General features: G+C 42.8%; 1 protein-coding gene and 1 long non-coding RNA gene across 3 annotated transcripts in view; one reads left to right on the top strand and one right to left on the bottom strand.

Moving 5' to 3' along the window:
• The window catches only part of lrrc4ba (leucine rich repeat containing 4Ba), a 62,752-nt gene extending 54,960 nt beyond the window's left edge, over positions 1-7,792 (top strand). Inside the window, exons 2-3 of one of the 2 annotated variants that reach the window (XM_048617743.1) lie at positions 3,380-3,609; positions 3,685-7,792. In XM_048617743.1, coding sequence (XP_048473700.1) covers positions 3,430-3,609; positions 3,685-5,391 — 1,887 coding nt within the window. In that variant the 5' untranslated portion in view covers positions 3,380-3,429 and the 3' untranslated portion in view covers positions 5,392-7,792. Of the gene's footprint in view, positions 1-3,379 lie in introns of both variants that reach the window. The other variant, XM_020516613.2, reaches the window with a different exon arrangement.
• Positions 1-13,690, bottom strand: part of LOC125487195 — a 40,595-nt gene that overhangs the window by 21,453 nt on the left and 5,452 nt on the right. The window lies entirely within an intron of this gene.

Raw genomic sequence — 13,690 nt, 5'->3', positions numbered from 1 at the left:
TCATTGTAGGCTTGTCTGGTTCATACATGGAGCTTTGCCTAAGAACAAAATAAAAACATACTAATAAGCCATTTATCCTTTTTTTCTGTACCATTCATTTTTGAGGAAGCCAACATTTATTGTCCATTGATATAAATGTTCTTAAGTGTTCCTAGTTAAATATAACACATTTCACTCTATTTCAATGTCAAAAAGAAATGTGTCCTGTACACACAAAAGAGGTCCACAATATTAATGGTTTGTCCAGTTAATTCAGAGGATTGTTAAGAGTTGATTACATATAAGCCCACAAAGGGTAAGGACAGCAGATTTCCTTCCTTAAAGGACATTCCATAAACTGTGTTAAGAAATTCTGACACCTTTATAACTTTTACAGAATGCAGATTTTTAAAATTGAATTCAAGTTCTCAAGTTGCCCTAGTAGCATTTGGAATATTCACTTTAACTGGATTTTAAAGCCAGGCTTCTTTGGATTCATGGTAGGGCTGTGTTGCAGTTCACCTAAGAAGTCTGAGTTGCTGTGGTAACATGCACTTCTACCCGAATGTTCAATTCTAGAGCAATGTTTAGTGATGGTAGACATGCCAATGTTCTTTTCATTGCAGCTGACTAGAATGTCTTCCATTCCTATAGCCTGCTAAAGGCATGTTGATTTGCAGATTGATAGTCTGCCTATTTTAGACACGTTACGAACACACATATCTTAACCATCAAGTCGTGGTTGCAGTTTGAACCCAGAGTTTCTGGTTCAAAGGCAGGAATATTACCTACTGCACCAAAGGATCTTTGGATTACTAGTCCAATAACCATAATACTGCAGTGTCCATTAAAAGTTATGTACTAGGGATATTAGCAGAGTGCTAATATTATTAATCTTGTGATCCAGAAGCCTAACACTCCATTGATATGATTTAAAATCCCAGAGAAACCGGGATAAATTAAGTTCAATTATATTAATTAAAGTGAAATTAAAAAGTCTCCGTAACTATGACCATAAATCTATTTGATGTTGTAAAAACTTGTCACTCATATCCTCCAGGGACGGAAGTCTGCTGTGATTGCCCAGTCTCATCTACGTGACTCCCAGTGCACAGCAATTGGTTGACTCTTAACCACCCTCTGAAATGGTCCTAACAAGCCACTGAGTTGCAGGTAATGCACCGCAATCTGTTCAGGAACATTAAATACTGGCCGTTCCAAGGACAAATGTGAAAAACAAAAAGTTGCAATCAGAGGGAGTTCCAGATGGTTATTTTAAAATAAAAATGTAAAACCCCATGAAACTTCATAAATAAAAGTTTCAAAACTGGGAGCTTTAACCCCTTATAGAAAGCAACTGAGGTGTTGGTCACTGGAGCAAGTTTCTAAACTTTGATATTGGTCACCACTTTTGTTCTTAATTCTTTCATGAGATGTGGGCATTGCTGGCAAGGCCAGCATTCTTAATTGCCCCTTGAACTGAGTGGTCTGTGAGGGCTATTTCAGAGGGCAGTTAAGAGTCAACCACATTACTGTGGATCGGTCTGTTTTCAACAAGGCGTTGGTTAATATTGGCAATTATTTTTTGTCTTTTTAGATTTTGGGATGAACTAAAAATGTGATTATCACAAATATGTGATATGGTGGTTAAGAAAGCACAATGGATACTTATATTCTATGCCTTGGCTAATAAAAGTGAGAGCAGGATGGTTATGCCGGAACTGGTTAGGCCACAGTGGAATATTTATGTGCCAATCTAGTCACCATTATAGAAAGGATGTGATTGAACTAGTCAGGGTGCAGAAGAGATTTACCAGGATGCTGCCTGTGCTGGAGGGTGAGATAGGCTGGGGTTGTTTTCTTTGGTGCAGTGGAACTGGAAGACATGTATAAAATTATGAAGAACATAGATAGGATGGTTTGGAAGGTATTTTTTCCATTAGTAGAGGAGTCAACAACCAGTGGCATAATTTGAGTTAAGAGGTACAGGCTAAGGCAGGAGTCAAGGAGAAATGTTTTCATTCAGAGAGTGGTCAGAATCTGGAACTCCCTGAAAGGGTGGTTCAATAACAAACTTTTCTAACATTTAAGCAGTAGTTAGATATTCGCTTGTATTGTCATATTCTCCAAGCTCGGGGCCAAAAGCTGGAAAATGGGATTAGTATAGTCAGATCTTTGTTGACCAGTGCAGACTCTACAGGCCGACTAGGATTTGAGTCTGTAGCGTAAATGAATTTCCCTGATAGCTCTATTGGTTAGTGCATAAATCAAAGGAAAACTTAATGAAAGAGACAAATTAGTCAAGATTCAATCACTGCTTTACTTCTGGCTTCAGAATGATACCAGTAACTAAAAAGGACTAAATTATGAGCCTTATATTCTGTTGAGTGCAAAGATTAAGGGATGATCCCAGTGAGGTTTTTAAATCAGGGTTAATTGCGTAGATTGAGAAATTGATGCCGCTGGTGGAGCAGTCTAGAACAAAAGTGGCGGATAACTTTGATATTAGAGGCAGGCTATTTTGGGTGATATCAAGAATTACTTCTTCATACAAAGGATGGTGTAGATCTGTAACTCTGCTGTAGTGGCCTTGGAGGAAGTGCAATGTAGATTTACCAGAAGAGTAGCTGGATCCAAGGCTTAAGCTCTTTGGGAGGAGGAACAAATTGGCAGTGGATTCCCTCAAAGGGTAAAGGTGTAAAGATTTCAAGATATTATTGGAAGCAGATAGGTTAGCTCGAGAAAAGCTAATTCCACTTGTTGGACAGGACGAAAGGACGTAATCTAAAAATTAAAGTCAGACCTTTCAGGAGTAAAATTCTATACACAAAAAGATGGTAGAAATTTGTAACTGTTTTCTGCGAACAGCAATTTATTGATTGTTAATTTAAAAACTTTGACAGATTGCTGAAATGTTAAAGGGACAAATGTGGAATTACATCACAAGTCAGTCATGATCTCAATAAATAGCAGAATATGCAAAGCATAATTTTTTAGAGAAAGGAATAAGGTTTAGAGATGATTTGATGAAAAACATTTTCACCCAGAGGATGGTAGGGGTCTGGAATGCATGCCTGGGGAGGGTAGTTGAGGTGGGAAACCTCATAACTTTAAAGAGTACTTGCAGCAGCAGTTGAATTCTCATAACATTCAAGACCATGGGCCTAGTGCTGGAAAGTGGGACTACTGTACATTTGTGTATATTTTTGGCAGTACAGACTTGATGGACCAAAGGACCTCTTCTGCACTGTATGATTCTAAGAGGTTTGAGGGGGCTGAATGGCCTCCTCTTGTTCTGCCAACCATAGTACATGCTCTCAGTGTAGACAATGTACAATCTGTCATGTTAATATTCCTGCCTTACTGAAGTTCACTTCATTAATGACCCTCTCTGTTTCAGCCCACAGAGAAATCTGGATGGTTTGGTCAAGAATTCTTCATAAATTATGAATGGGAGCGATGATGATGACGATGATGAAGGCACATCACACGCAGAGGATGAGATTCAATTTGGGCAGGACTGTTTGCCGTCTCGTGTTTTTGACCCTTTGGACTTTGTCACTGCTGACTGGACTGGTCCAGTCTCACATCTGCCCCAAGGGCTGCTCCTGCAGCAACCAGTTCAGCAAGGTGATCTGCACAAGGTTTGAGCTGCGGGAGGTTCCTGACAGCATCTCAACTAATACACGCTACCTTAACCTGCAGGAGAACATCATCCAGGTCATCAAGGCGGATACCTTCAAGCAACTACGGCACCTGGAGATTCTGCAGCTCAGCAAGAATCTGATCCGCCAGGTGGAAGTCGGAGCCTTCAACGGCCTCACCAACCTCAACACGCTGGAGCTGTTCGACAACCGGCTCACCACGGTGCCCAGTGCGGCTTTTGAGTATCTGTCGAAGCTCCGGGAACTTTGGCTGAGGAACAATCCCATTGAGAGCATCCCTTCCTACGCCTTCAACCGTGTACCCTCGCTGCGACGCCTAGACCTGGGCGAGCTGAAGAAGCTGGAGTACATTTCGGACGCGGCTTTTGAGGGCCTGATCAACCTGAGGTACCTCAACCTGGGCATGTGCAACCTGGCGGAGATCCCGAACCTCACACCCCTCATTAAGCTGGAGGAGCTGGAGTTGTCTGGCAACCGGCTGGAGGTCATCCAGCCCGGCTCCTTCCAGGGCCTCACCAACCTGCGCAAGTTGTGGCTGATGCACGCCCAGATCCAATTGATCGAGCGCAACGCCTTCGATGACCTGCAATCGCTGGAGGAGCTCAACCTGTCTCACAACAACCTGACATCACTGCCACATGACCTCTTCACACCTTTGCACCGGCTGGAGAGGGTCCACCTCAACCACAACCCCTGGCATTGTAATTGCGATGTTTTGTGGCTCAGCTGGTGGCTGAAGGAAACAGTGCCCAGCAACACTACCTGCTGTGCCCGCTGCCACTCACCGCCCAACCTGAAGGCCCGCTACATCGGCGAGCTGGACCAGAGTCACTTCACATGCTACGCACCGGTCATTGTGGAACCACCCACCGACCTCAACGTGACCGAGGGCATGGCGGCTGAGCTCAAGTGCCGGGCGGCCACTTCCATGACCTCTGTCAACTGGATGACCCCCAACGGCACATTAATGACCCATGGTTCATACCGGGTGCGCATCTCAGTGCTGCATGACGGCACGCTCAACTTCACCAATGTGACAGTGCAGGACACAGGCCTGTACACCTGCCTGGTCAGCAATTCAGCCGGCAATGCCACAGCCTCAGCCACACTCAATGTCTCGGCTGTTGACAGCAGCAACAGCTACAGCTACTTCACCACCGTAACAGTGGAGACAGTGGAGGTGGTGGATGAGCCTCGGTCGACTGAACGCGAGCCTGGGCCCACACCATCTGGCCGCTGGGAAACACCTTACTCTACCACCTCCCACACCCCCCGTAGCACCAAGTCCACCGAGAAGGCCTTCACTGTGCCCATCACCACCGAGGTGACAGACAATATCATGGCTGGCCTGGACGATGTGATGAAGACAACCAAAATTATCATTGGCTGCTTCGTTGCCATCACCTTCTTGGCCGCCGTCATGCTCATCATCTTCTATAAGCTGCGCAAACAGCACCAGCTCCACAAACACCATGGGCAGACCCGCACCATCGAGATCATTAATGTGGAGGACGACATGGCGGAGGCCACACCTGGTGACAGCTGCCTGACTCTCCCAGCTGTTGACCATGAGCACCTCAACCATTACACGGCTTACAAGGCCCACTATAACAACAACACCACCACCACTGGTGGAGGAGGCGGCAGCACCCTGAACTGCACCAAAAACCCGCTTCACAACTCTGTGCACGAACCGCTACTCTTTAAATCCAGCTCCAAAGAGAACGTGCAAGAGACGCAGATTTAATAACATGCCCACCACTGGTCAGTCAACTCGATGCTTAAATGCAAAACTGCAAACAGGAAAAAAATGGGGAGTGAATAACTGGCTGCAGAACTGAACGCTTTGTTGCACCTCCAAACCCTTCCCCTCTACCACAGCCCTTCCAAGCCCCCAACACCCCCTGCCCCACCAACGTTTATCTTCCCCACCCACCCATTACCCCAATTACAGTCTAAGACTGTTTCGGCAGATTAAGGTGTGTAGCAGTCCAGTGTAACACTGTATTGTAGCTGTCAATCAGTCCAGTTATTGACTTGTACAGATGGACCCAATAGGGCTGCAATCATTGGCAATGTCTCTTTTCTCTCTTGTTCTGTGTCTCATTGTAAACCCCTTTCTTGGTTCTGTAGTCCTGTCTGGGCTATCATTTTCAGTGTATCCATTAGACCCATTTTCTAAGCTTTGCACTAAGTCATCTGCTGTCTTCCATCAGTCCCATTGTCCTAACTGTACCATCCGGACAGGTAGCCATCTGCAGTGTCCCAGTAGACCCACAGTCCTGACTCTTTCATTGGACTGGTAGCCATCTGCAGTGTCCCATCAGTCTCACTTTCCTGACTCTATCATTCAGACTGGCAGCCATTTATGTATCCCATCAGTCCAAGCCAGCAATATCCCACTTTGTCCCATTCTAATAATGACTTTCATGACTCTTCACTCTGGACTGACAGCCATTTGCAATCACCAGTGAATAACCTGGTTGACCTTTCAAACGGCCCCGAAGTTCAAAAAGTCAACACACTTCTGACCAAGATTAGTGACATTATCATCACAAGGAACATGAAGCCCTATAGCATCTTATATTTTCCATCTGTGGAATGCAAATGAGTCAGAATTTGAAAGGGCCCTATCTCATCCTCTGGTGGTCATTTTGAGGATGCTTCGGGGGAAATATGACATTGGATATACTCAAAACCCATGTTGCAGGTGAGGAACCAACATCAGAATTTCTGCGATGTGAAGCTACAAATGAACAGTGTCACTAGGTTGAATTAATCTCAAAGACTTCTTGGGAGATTATTACAAGCAAGGCTTCAATGCAGCTGTGGAGAGAGGCAATGGAACCTCAGGGGGCAGGGGGTCTACAATGGAATTCTTTCAGGAAACACCCAACAACGGACCTCTCGTTGATATTTTGTGGGCTGTCCTATCTATTCCCCTCCAAGATGTTTAACCAAACAGTCTGTAGGGTTCTGGGATCTGAGGAAGATTCTCAACCAATTAATCTAACTCCCATTTTTACAGATAAACTGTAAGGTCTCAATTTTGACCCTTGTGATTGAGCCAACCCCTCCCTCCTAGCTGGGTGACATTTACGAATGCTTTCTGTGGATGCAAGAGGACATTTTGAAACACCAGCTCTTGAAATTTGATTGTGAAAATACATGACCCTTTCAAAGGAAAGGGGAGGGGGGTAAGCACGTTTTAAACTCCATTATGACAAAAGGAGGTTACGTCTGACGCAGTTTATTTTTTAATGGTCTAGTGTAATGGGCACTGTCCTGTTCTTCTGTCAACAGCCCCACACTGTAGGTCAAAACTGAGAAAAGGGAGCAGGGATCGCCATTGCATGCTCCAATGTCTATTCTGTTATAAGCTCAATCCTTTCCTTTACACATGGATCCAATTTCCTAGCCCCAGATCTATCAGCCATTTCTGCAGCACATTCGCCACTCTCTGACTTCTTGTACTTGTCACCTGACTGACAAGAGTGGGTAGGGAGTTGGGTCTCAGTGGGGAGAAGCAAGCCAGCACTTCACTCTTGCGGAACCCATTTCCATGATTATTGTTCTCTGTTTCTGAACCCTTCCTCCTCTTTCTTGATGAGGCAAGAAGATTAAGCATTGAGTGTAGAGCCCAAAGGATTCACAGCAATCATTAAGTTTTAGTTTCTTTAACAGAATTATTCACAAAAGGGTGAGGTTAGATGAAGGAAATATTAGCAACGTCAAAGGTACTGAGTTGCTTCTTTTGTGATTCTTAAGTATTTCTGAAGCTTGTTGTGCGGTTCATATAAGAAAAAGGAAACACAGTTACTTTATCTTTTCTGGTATTATATTTAACTGTGAGATGTAAGGGGTCACAAAAAACTATACTAGTATGAGAAAGCCTAATCAAGACTGGCCTGTCCACTCTTGCCAAAGGTCACTGGATGTTCAGTTCCTTTCGAATTCTGGAATTCCAAAACCTTTGTCACTGGGACATAGACACAAGCTCGCTCACTCACTCCAAAGTATGAAGCGCTCTCACAACAGCATTAAGAAGCCTCAACTGAGATGGTCCTTAAAAGTAAGAAAAGCTCCCTGGTCTACACTGTGGGGCAACAACAGTCATGAGGCCAATCAAAAGCCTGATACATGGGAGACACGGGGGTGGGTGGGGGGGAACAGCAGGGAGCAGGGGAGAGGTGGAAGAACCAAGTCCCAGTCAGAAACAAGCAAAGAATAATATGAACAAGAATCTAAATAGCACAGAAATTGGAGGAAAAAAAATATTAATTTGTACGAGGGGATGTTACATTTTAGCAATAATCCCATCCCATAGTGCTGGAGATAATTTTTTTTGATGCAGTCTGATTCCAGTTAAAATGTAAACATGCACTATATTTAGGACAGGCAAGCAGCTGATACAAGATGTGAAGACCCTGGTGTGCTACTAGGGCTTTTTTTTTTAAGGGACTACAGGGACTGAAGGCCTGCTGTCGGCCTTGTCAGGTGTTCTGCCATTAAGGCCCTGTGGAGAAAGAATCTGTGCTGCAGACTGCTGAAAGAGAATCTCTTGTCACTGCTATGCATCAAAGCTTAGTTAAATTACCCTCCCGACACGTGACTTTGCAATTAGTTATCTCTTCCTTAATTCTCCACCCTATCCCCAACCTTTTGTCCCTTCCTCTCAGTCCCACGCCTCACCCCACCAAAACAGGCAGGAGTTCCCAAAAGAGGGAGTAACACGTTGAGTGTTTCATGTCCTTTGCACCTTCTAACAACACATGTTTTCTCTACATTTCTACTGAATGTCATACATGATGTTAAACTTGAGAAATTTGTACAGAACCATACAACTGTATTCTCTGAATTAAGTAAAAAAAAATGAAAAAATGTTTGTCAGTGGAGACATACTGCTGTTATTGAACAGCTGTTACTTTTACAAGTGTTATGTTATAGATTGAAAGGGTTTTTGATTAAATTTAATACCCAAACCTCTTTTGTGATTTTCCAAGATGGCCTCTGTCTCCCAGAATGCATTGCCAGCTTAAAAGGCCAAAACAATGCGTAAATAAGATACCCAAAAGGCCTAATTTATTTTTAAAAATACAAATAAGCAAGGGTTACTGTAATTTATAACAATGTAAAGTATTCACTTCTGTCATATTGGGCAATTCAATTTATAAAGTAGTTAGTTATTAGTGACTTTCCACAATGGGCTTCTTTGCTTCCACAAAACACAATGAAACACAATTCACAATATCCAGTTTAATAATCAGTAACCCAATGCAGCCATCTCCATTTTGCAGGTATTATATAAATTGGCCTTCACAGTACAGGTTGAGGATAAATTACCAACAAAACAAGGAAAATCAAATTGAGGAACTTACCAGATTTAATATAAATAAACAACATGGTTATGGAGAAAATAATGAAACTAAAGATTGATGAATCTTCAAGATCCGATGGTTTCAGTTCTAAGATATTAAAAGAAGTGACAAAAGTGTATACACTTTAATCATGATCTTCCAAAACACCCTTCATTCAGGAACTGTTTCCTCAGATTGAAAAATTCCCAATGTTGCTTCTACTGTTATAATTGATTCCATGAATAAGAAGTACTTGTTGAATAATCCTAGTGCGCTAATAGCTGTACTACAACCAAAATAAGATAATTGGTCAAATTCATAATGTGTTACATTTAGAAGAAGCAATGTACATTCATATGCTGGGGCACATTCTCTGCAAACAAAAGGAATATCATCAAGTCTTGCATCTCTTTTGAATTACCCAGGAGTCTGATGAGCTTTTTTATAGAGTCATAGAGCTGTACAGCATAGAAACAGACCCTTCGGTCCAACTCATCCATGCCAATCAGATATCCTAAATTAATTTAGTACCATTTGCCAGTATTTGGCCCATATCCCTCTAAGCCCATTCTATTCATGCACCCATTCAGATGCTTTTTAAATGTTGCAATTGTACCCGTCTCCACCACTTCCTCTGGCAGTTCATTCCATCTACGCACCACCCTCTGCGTAAAAGATTTTGCCTTTAAGTCCCTTTTAAATCTTGCCCTTTTACCTTAAACATATGCCCTCTAGTTTTGGACTCCCCTACCCTGGGGAAAAAGACTTTGACTATTCACCCTATCCATGCCCCTCCTGATTTTATAAACCTCCATAAGGTCACCGCTCAGGCTCCGATGCTCCAGGGTGAATCGTCCCAGCCTGTTCAGCCTCTCCCTATAGCTCAAACCCTCCAACCCTGGCAATATCCTTGTAAATCTTTTCTGAACCCTTTCAAGTTGGGCATCTTTCCTATGGCAGGGAGACCAGAATTGAATGCAGTATTCCAAAAGTGGCCTAACCAATGTCCTGTACAGCCACAACATGACCTCCTAACTCCTATACTCAATGCACTGAGCAATAAATAAAGACAAGCGTACCAAACAGCTTTTTCACTATCCTGTTGACGTGCGACTCCACTTTCAAGGAATTGTGAACCTGCACTCCAAGGTCGCTTTGTTCAGCAACACTCCCCAGGACCTTACCATTAGGTGTATAAGTCCTACTCTGATTTGCCCTACCTTTTGGTTTCCTGTTCTTTTTGCCATAGCAATACCTTGGCCAATCAGAGTTGACTTGTTAACCAATAAGCATCCTTTGCTCCTGTTGTATAAGTTGTTATGATCGTTTCAAATTTGGCATTCATCCTGCTGACAGCAAGCTAAGGAAATCTTTTGGAAACATGCCTCTCTTTTCATCAAAGGCAAGAGAAATAAACTAGACACACTATAAGGCTATTAGTTCTAATGTAGATGTCCTAGAATCCTAATGACAGAAGATAGCTTTCTTTGGAAAGATAGGAAGACAATATGGACTTTTAAAAATGGTGGACTTGACTCTCCAATTTAGAAGACCAGATCCAGCTGAATCCATTTCTGCCAGTAGGTTAAAGGTGATGGGCTATGATACACTCAGCCAAAAATCATGCACCTAGTGATTCATTTAAAATTAGAGTTGAAACAGGCCACATTTTGGCTCTTGCAAGGCTCTTGTCTGAAAGTGTCATGAAAACAATGGAGGAGATATAAAGGATTATCTCTGTTTAATGTGATCATCAAAATAGAAGTTAGTATTTGTATGAGGTTATCCATTTGAGGAGATTTAATAGCGTTGTGTACATTTTATGAATTGGAGATTTTCTTCATTATCAAATGTTTATGGGTGAGAGCTGTATTAAATTTTAGAAGTTTATTCCATCTGCACATTTCCTGAAATCTGCCCACAGTGTATCCAGGATGTGTGACTATGCTGGCGGCACAGAAGGTATGAGGCCATGGGAGAGAATGGGGGACATGATTTGCCATTGAATTGACACCGGGTAATGAGCAATGAGGGACGATGGTGGAGGAGGGGAGGGGGAGCTGAAGGTGCTGCTGCTCTGAGGGGTGAGGACCCAACAACTTATGAATGGGATAATGTTCCAGAGATCCAAAGTGGGCCTTCTAGCCATTGAACCTCAGCATTCATCAACCCCTAGTGGCTACATACGCTCTCTTCTGGGGTTACTTGGCCTCGCTCCATTCTGCATCCGATCTCCACGAATGAAAATTGTGCGCCTTGGAATGTTCTCTACAAAAGCTAGTTGGGAAATTTCCCAATTGGAGCTGCCTGCCTCAGCAGTGAAAATCCTATCCAGAATAGCTGAGCATTTCAAGATCATAAACTGGCTAGAGACAGCATGGATTTGTAAAGATTAACAAAATGAGATTATATTTTTTGTGGGATTAAAAAAACGTAAATGAGAGTGTGTCTATGGATTTTGGACTTCCACAAAGCTTTTGATAAGGTTCCACATGAAAGACCTTTGACAGACGTGGCATGGAATGAGAGGCAATCTAGTGAAATGTGCAGTAGGTCAATTAGGATAGAAGACAATGGGGAAATGGACATGCATCAAATTTCAGGGTGTAACTAGTGATGTTCCCTTCAATGATCTGTGCTGGGCAGCTTTGCTTGAAGTTCAAAAACATCTGAGGTGAATAGTGAGCCACAAATTTACTGATGACTCCAAATGGGCTGCGAATTGTAAATAGGAGAGAACACTGCAAAGAAACCTTGTGATAGATTGCCAAACTGAATGGAACTCATTGTGGGGTAGATCATCAACTCTAAATTTAAGTAAGGTAGTATTTTCAAAAAGTCAAGAACTTTCTTTATTCTTTCACTGGACATGGACATACTGGCAAGGCTAGTAGTATGCTTTGCCAATTCCGAATTGCCTTTGAACTCAGTGGCTTGCTAGACCATTTCAAATGGCAGTCAAGAGTCAACCTCATTGTTGTGGGTTTGGAGTCACATGTAGGCCAGACCACGTAAGGAGGCACATTTCCTTCCCTAAATGACAATTCATGCTGGTTGTTATGGTCACTATTACTTCTCACACAAACTTTACATTCCAGGTATATTAGTTAGATTCAAATTCTAGTAGCTGCCATGATGAAGCTTAAACCCATGCCCCTAACGACTATTCTAAAAAGCTGTTCAGACTTGGGGGCGGCAGGTGGTGGGGAAGGGACGAGTCAGTCAATAAATTGAGATCAATAGACATTAGGCTAATATATGAAGTGTTTGCTGGAACCAAGGTAAGCAAATGGAATTGGGATTCTGATCATTCATGTTCAATTGAATTGTGAAACCAGCTCAGGTGGTGGGATGGTGATGGTGGAGGGGATCGAAATGGCTTCCTTGTGTTCCTGTATTCTGTTTACCGTGAACTCCTCAGGTGTAAACCAGCTTAGTGATGAGGCTAGTTCTTCTGATTTCTGGTGACAAAGTTAAAATCTGGTCCTTTCATCATTTCCTGCAACCCATAACACCACCCTCACAAGAGGTAGGCTTTGAGAAGTATCTTAAAGGAAGGGAGCGAGAACTGATGAGAAGTGGAGGAACGAATTTAAATGATTTAACTTTTTAGGGAAGCAACTCTAGAATTTAAGATGTTAATGGCTAAGGGCATAGCCAGCAATAGTGAGGTAAAGGAAAGTAAGGAAGTGCAAGAAACCAGGGGTGCATAGATCTTGGAGGATTGTAGGTGTTGATCGACATACAAAAATGAAACTGCATTTCAAAAGTAATTCTGTTGCTGGAAAGTGCTTGATGACATACAAGGAGCTAGAAATGAAAAATTATTATTTAATTTGCTCCAAATACCCTCGGAGGTGATGTGGCAAGTTACTCAGCTGTCTTGATAACCAGGGTTGAGCAAGTGACCTCAGAGATAGTAAGAACTGCTGATGCTGGAGTCAGAGATCACACAGTGTGGAGCTGGAGGAATATGGCAGGCCAGGCAGCATCAGAGGAGTAGGAAAGTTGATGTTTTGGGTCAGGACCCTTCTTCAGAAATCGAACGACACCCACAGTCTGAGAGAAGGACAGAGTCCTCTTCTGAAAGTGCTTTATGTAAATGAAGTGAGTGAGGGAGGGAGAGATATGCAGTCAGCATTCAAAAGCAATCATGCGAGTTGTAGCCTTTCTTTCTCCAGCAAAAGTGTAAGTTGAGGAAATATCATTCACTGGAAATAAATGTGTAGAAGCATGAAATGTGATATTTTGATAGGAAGTTTGAAGAAACACAGGGATTTGGGTGTACTTGTGCACTGATTGTTGAAGATGTCAAGACAGGTTGAGAAAATGGTTAATAAGGCAAACAGAATCCTGGGCTTTAAAAATAGGGATGTAGAATACAAAATGAACCAAAACACAATCTTGGCCACAGCTGGAGTACTCGGTGCAATTCTGGGCACCACACTTTAGGAAGACTATGAAGGTTTTGTACAGAGTGCAGAAAAGATTAGCAAGAGTGTTTTCAGGGACTTCAGTAACCTGGGCAGTATGAAGAAACAAGGACTATTCTCCTGCAGGAAGAGAAAACTGGAGAGGAGATTTGTTTGATTCAGAGATAGTAGGAACTGCAGATGCTGGAGAATCTGAGATAACAAGGTGCAGAGCTGGATGAACACAGCAGGCCAAGCAGCATCAGAGGAGCAGGAA

Source organism: Rhincodon typus, chromosome 37 (genome assembly GCF_021869965.1).
Source record: "Rhincodon typus isolate 14 chromosome 37, sRhiTyp1.1, whole genome shotgun sequence".
Classification (NCBI taxonomy): domain Eukaryota; kingdom Metazoa; phylum Chordata; class Chondrichthyes; order Orectolobiformes; family Rhincodontidae; genus Rhincodon; species Rhincodon typus.
The sequence above is the reverse complement of the archived record's forward strand: the minus strand, read 5'-3'. Positions and strand labels throughout refer to the sequence as shown.